The 6024-nt window shown below is 45.6% G+C and overlaps 1 protein-coding gene across 1 annotated transcript; it reads left to right on the top strand.

Moving 5' to 3' along the window:
- The first annotated feature begins 3822 nt into the window (after nt 1–3822).
- On the top strand, nt 3823–5812 carry LOC140422681 (sodium/potassium-transporting ATPase subunit beta-1-like). Its single transcript, XM_072507651.1, has one exon. The coding sequence runs from the start codon at nt 3852–3854 to the stop codon at nt 4536–4538; it is 687 nt and encodes a 228-aa protein (XP_072363752.1). The 5' UTR covers nt 3823–3851; the 3' UTR covers nt 4539–5812.
- Nucleotides 5813–6024: the final 212 nt, after the last annotated feature.

The following is a 6024-nucleotide window of genomic DNA, read 5'->3' as shown; positions in this document are numbered from 1 at the left end:
TTTCAAGAAGTTGCTGACCTTTATGGAGGTCCTAATCCACAAATTCTGACTTCCCTCATGCACTTTTCTGTCTCTGTTGCTCGTGTCAATGACAGCCCGGTGATGGAGCTGAGGACTGAATTTAGCTGAGAATAAAGGGGCCTGTTCACTAATAGAGACAGGAAGGTGTTGGAGGCCTGACTGGCAAATGGACCTCCAACTAATCAGGGGTGGAGGGTGACAGGGGCTGATGGTGATGTGACTGCCAGGTTTCATTGCTCCTGTGTCCAAAGCGGGGAGTTAGAGAAACAGGGTACAGAGGAGCTGAAGGAAAACAATTTGGGACCAGAACATTGTGAACATCCTTTTACTCTGGTTGTCTTTGATCCTCAAACAATTCTCTGTTAGTTTTTTTAACCATGTTCTGTTTCATCAATAAACTTTCAACCAGAAAATACATTAATTTGCTGGACTTGTCCTGGGGTAGAGAAGATTTGATTTTTCTTTTGATGCATAGTTTGAAAATGAAGTTCAGGGAATCAATCGTGACTAATTTATCAAGGTTCTTTGAGGAGGTAACAAGGGATGTCAATAAAGGAAAACCTGTAGATGTGCTTTATTTGGATTTCCAGAAGGTATGTCCCAAGGTGCAACATCAAAGCTTATTACACAAAATAAGAGCTCATTGTGTGGGGGGCAACATATCAGCATGGATAGAGGATTGGTTAGCTAACAGGAAGCAGCCAGCAGGTATAAATGGGTAATTTCTGGGTGGGTAAGATGTGACAAGTGGAATATCACCAGGATCAATGCTGGGCTCCCAACCATTTACAATCAACATGAATGTGTTAGGATGACGGGATTGAATGTATGACTCGGGTAGAGAAGTAATATGTGAAGTAGATTTAAGGAGGCTGCAAAAGTCGAGAGAGAGTCACCCAAGGCCGGAATCGCACCCGGATCCCAAGTGCTGTGAGGCAACAGTGCTAACCACTGTGCTCCCGTGCCACCCCTTCAACTGTCCCTTTATTGTCACTGGGTCAAACTCCTGGAATTCCCTCAGGAACAGCACAGTAGGTGTATCTATACCACACGGACTCCAGCGATTCAAGAAGGCAGCTCACCACCTTCTCAAGGACAATTAGGGATGGGCAATAAATGTTGGCCTTGCCACATCCCATGAAAGAATAAATAACAAATTCCTACCTTGGAGGTGAAACTATGTTCCTGTCAGGGGGCGGGGCTTGAAGCACCGAGTGGGCGGGGCTTGGATCGCCTTCAGACTCCCTCAGCAATGACCGCACAGGTGCACTGAAATGAAATGAAAATGAAAATCGCTTATTGTCGCGAGTAGGCTTCATATGAAGTTACTGTGAAAAGCCCCTAGTCGCCGCATTCCGGCGCCTATTCGGGGAGGCTGGTACGGGCTGGTACTGCAGCATATCGCCCTCAGCAAGATGGCAGCCGTTAACCTGGGCCTTTCATCGGAGAACCGCATTGAAGGGACAGTTGAAGGGGCGGCACGGGAAGACAGTGGTTGTTTGCAAATGCGGATCGGTAGCTTTTCATTCTGGGCCTACACCGGGTGTTTATGAAGCCTCACAAACCACCCGCCAGTACTATCGCTCCCCGCTCGCCTGCAGTTTCTAATTCTGTCAGAAGTCTTACAACACCAGGTTAAAGTCTAACAGGCTTGTTTCGAATCACTAGCTTTCGGAGCGCAGCTCCTTCCTCAGGTGAAGGAACAGTGCTCTGAAAGCTAGTGATTCAAAGCAAACCTGTTGGACTTTAACCTGGTGTTGTAAGACTTCTTATTGCGCCCACCCCAGTCCAACGCCGGCATCTCCACATCATATATAATTCTGAACTGCGAAGAATTTCACCCCAAGAACATCGCTCCAGTATCGGCACTGCGCATGCTCCAGATTACAATACCCGGGGAGTGATTGACGGCAGCTCAGGACCAATGGGAAGAGGGGGGCGAGACTGGAGAACCAAGCAGGAGCAGCTGGTCCTCCAACCAATGAGAGTGAATGAGGGACGGGGCTGAGCCCAGAACTCCCTTATTGGCTGAAACTCTGCATCATTTCGAAAGCTGATTTGTCTCAAACTCCAGGAGAAAACTGGACCTTTCTGTTTGTGGCTTTAACCCTGTGGGTGTGGAGCAAACATTTCAACATTTGTTACTGAAATGTGGCAACATGATGAAATAATGCTGATTTAAAGGAATAATTCGGCAGACAGGGAATGTCACCATGAGAACAAGGAGTCCCTGATTTCAGTTGGTGAACGAGCAGAAGGGTCAGGACAAGTTAGGGAGAAGGTTAATAATGTCATCATTTAGAACAACACAGACTATAAAGGAACATAAGAACTAGGAGCAGGAGTAGGCCATTTGGCCCTTCGAGCCTGCTCCGCCATTCAATGAGATCATGGCTGATCTTTTGTGGACTCAGTTCCACTTTCCCATCCAAACACCATAACCCTTTATTCCTCAAAAAACTATCTACCTTTATCTTGAAAACATTTAATGAAGGAGCCTCATTATCAACTGGTGTGTGGAGAGATCATGTTCACTGTAGATCTGTCAGCACAGAAACCGCACTGTGCTTCTGGATACACTCATGCTGCAGGTAGATGAATCTTTTAAACATGACCCTAGTGAAGGTCTTCCTGGTGATGCTAAGGAGTGAGACATCCCTGTAGTTGCTGCAATTTCCTCTGTCACTGCTGTTTTTATAATTTGTGATGATTTTAGCATCATGCACATGGAATGATTCCAGCCTCCCAACCGGGAAGGAGGTCGTGAAGGTGTGACAGTCGATGGGACTTTGTGTTTGAGCAGTTCAGCTGGAATTCCATCCTTGCCGGGCACCTTTCTACTTGTTGAGCAATCAATGGCCTTGTCCAACTTCACCATAACTGGAAGCTGCAGGAGCGTCAGAAAGAGACTGGGATATGTCTACAGCTGACAGTCATGTTCAACCTCGCGGGACATCTGTTCACATCCGTCAGGATGTCACCATCTGGGATTTCAGGGGAACGACTTTGGTGATGGTCAGACCCATTTTTGCTTCAATGACAGGTTAATCTCTGCTGAGTGGCTCTCAAACCAGTCTGTGTTGTGCGCTCCATCTTTATCGTAGAATCCTGTAGGATCTTTCCAATGCAGAAAGAGGCCATTTGGCCCATCGAGTCTGCAGTGACCCTGTGAAAGAGCACTCAACCTCGGCCCACTCCCCCGCTCTATCCCCCTAACCCTGGCTGCTGCTGCTGTGTCAGAAATGATTGAACTCAGTGACTTCCAAGTTTCATCAATATCAATATTGATTGATGAAGTTTTTATTGATGTGCCTGTGAAATATTTCACAGTTTAGTTTAATGCTCCTTGATAATGTAATTTCACAATGGACATGTTACTGTGAGGAATGTGTGAGTAGCAATTGTCAGCAAGGATTAATCAGCACTTTCTAATTGGAGAGGTTAATCAGTGGAACCTTTCAAACTCTGAATTGTAGATTTTGGATCAAACATCAATTTAGGATTGAAGTAAAAGTTCAGAATTGTCTTGTTCCTGTTCAGAGTTCCTGAATGAAGCTTCACCTTCCGCGGGACTCCTGACACCTGGAGCTTCTCAACTCCACTTCCCTCTCCCCCCCGCGCCCCCCCCCCCCCCCACCCAAGCCCGCGCCCCTCCCCCTCCCCCTCCCTTCCTCCGCACCCCCGTCCCCGTCCCCGCCCCTTTCTTGTTTGAAAAGCAACGGCCGCCGCGCGAGGGAGTGCGCGCGCCGCCGGCCAGCATCAGCTCAACAGCGAGGCCAAGCTTTCCTCAAACTCTCCCACAATCCCCCGCGCAGCCTCCTCGAGACAGCATGGCCCGGGCCCGGGCCAAGGGCAAGGAGGCAGGTGGAGACTGGAAGAAATTCCTCTGGGATTCCGAAATAAAAAAGCACTTTTTAGGCAGGACCGGCAGTCGTTGGCTCAAGATATTCTGGTTCTTCTTGATCTTTTATGGCTGCCTCTCTGGGATCTTCATTGGAACCATTCAAGCGCTGCTGCTCACGATTAGTCCATTTGAACCCAAACACCAAGACAGAGTTGCACCCCCAGGACTATCACAAACGCTGTATTTGTTCAAAACAGAAAGTTCCTTTAGTATGTCAGACCCAAACTCCTACGAAAGTTTTGCGAAAAGTTTGGACACGTTCTTGGATCTTTACAATGACTCCAGTCAGGGTGGCGACACTCCTTTTGAGAACTGTGAAGAGATTCCTCCAGCCTACATTCATGCAGGCCCACTGGATGATTCAGGACAGAAGAGAGCGTGCAGATTTTACAGGACGTGGTTTAAGACTTGCTCTGGATTAAATGATCCTAATTACGGTTATGCTGAAAACCCCGCATTGTTCCGAAGCTCAACAGGATTCTTAACTTTTATCCCGGGCCTCCAAAGAATTCCACCGAACTTGCAGAAGAGTGGCAAATCAATTATAATCCGTTTATTATTCCCATTCATTGTGCAGCAAAGAAAGAAGACTGAGATAAAGTTGGACCTGTGAAATAGTTTTCATAGAATTTACAGTGCAGAAGGAGGCCATTCGGCCCATCGAGTCTGCACCAGCTCTTGGAAAGAGCACCCTACCCAAGGTTCACACCTCCACCCTATCCCCATAACCCAGTAAGCCCACCCAACACTACGGGCAATTTATCATGGCCAATCCACCTAACCTGCACATCTTTGGACTTGGAGGATTCAGTGGCTTTCCTTTGCAGTACTACCCATACATGGCAAGCGTCTGCAGGAAAAATACCTTCAGTTCTTTGTTGCTATTCAGTTTATAAACGTCAAACAGAATACGGAAGTGCGCATTGAGTGCAAAGTGTATGGTGAAAATATTAACTATAGTGACAAGGACCGCTTTGGGGCTGGTTTAGCACAGGGCTAAATCGCTGGCTTTGAAAGCAGGCCAGCAGCATGGTTCAATTCCCGTGCCAGCCTCCCCGAACAGGCGCCGGAATGTGGCGACTAGGGGCTTTTCACTGTAACTTCATTTGAAGTCTACTTGTGACAAAAACGATTTTCATTTCCGGGACGTTTTGAAGTAAAATTTGAGATCACGAGCTGATAACTGCATAATACAATTTGCCCCTTTATTTCAAATTAGTCTAGAACAAACTGTCGTATATATGGGACTTACACTTAATCTATATGCTTTACACTAGCTTTCTGCATTTACCTAGGTACGAATCATAAAAGTAATAGTAGTACATATTTATTCCACTGTAAATGATAATACTTGAGCTATGGGTATGCCCATTACTGTAAATTATAATTCCACTAATGTGTAGCAGTGTTTGTGTTCTTGGGTATTGCTGCCTTGTGCCTTGTGTGAGTTTGAGTGTACATTACTGTAGAGCATTCACAGGTCCTTCAAATTATGTTGCCGTTTTTAAGCACACTTTGCTTTCCCAGTTGTAAATACTCTGAAAATTGCCATGGTATTTGATTTTGTTTCTGTTATGCCCATGCGTATGAATATACTGAACTCTGAAGTTTGTGTCGGGGAGGGAGGAAAAGTTGCATTTTTGGGGGGCAATGTTAAGTGTAGGGTGATGGGTTTTATTACGCTTCCTTTTAGGTCTGTTTAATCTTCAATCCGTGTTGAGATCTGGGTCTGGCTATCAAGCTATTGTGATTAGTTATTAAAGTTGTTTGCTGGAACCATCACATGGTGGTGTCTAGAAATGTTTTAAACCATTTTCATGGAAGATTTTATATTTATGCAGTTGTAAAATCTTTTGCAAAGTGTAATTATAAAAGATACCAAAGTCACTGGTAAAATCATCTTTATTTTAAACCAATGCAGTAGGATGGCGTTCATGGTGTGCAATGTAACATCTGTAAACTTGTTGAGGGATCAATACTCCACCCGATTTAAAGCATCAACAAATAAAACTCATGAACCTAAAAAAGAGAGTTGGTGACTAAAGGAGAATATCACAGATGGTGCTTTTAAAATGGGTCGTTGTAGCTCTGAAAATCAG

The sequence above is a fragment of the Scyliorhinus torazame genome, chromosome 5 (assembly GCF_047496885.1).
Source record: "Scyliorhinus torazame isolate Kashiwa2021f chromosome 5, sScyTor2.1, whole genome shotgun sequence".
NCBI classification, from domain to species: domain Eukaryota; kingdom Metazoa; phylum Chordata; class Chondrichthyes; order Carcharhiniformes; family Scyliorhinidae; genus Scyliorhinus; species Scyliorhinus torazame.
Note: the sequence above shows the minus strand (reverse complement) of the source record. Positions and strands in the feature narration are given on the sequence as shown.

Bases quoted from the DNA above. Each gene is read 5' to 3' on its own strand.
- LOC140422681 (XM_072507651.1), top strand. From the start codon at position 3,852: ATGGCCCGGGCCCGGGCCAAGGGCAAGGAGGCAGGTGGAGACTGGAAG.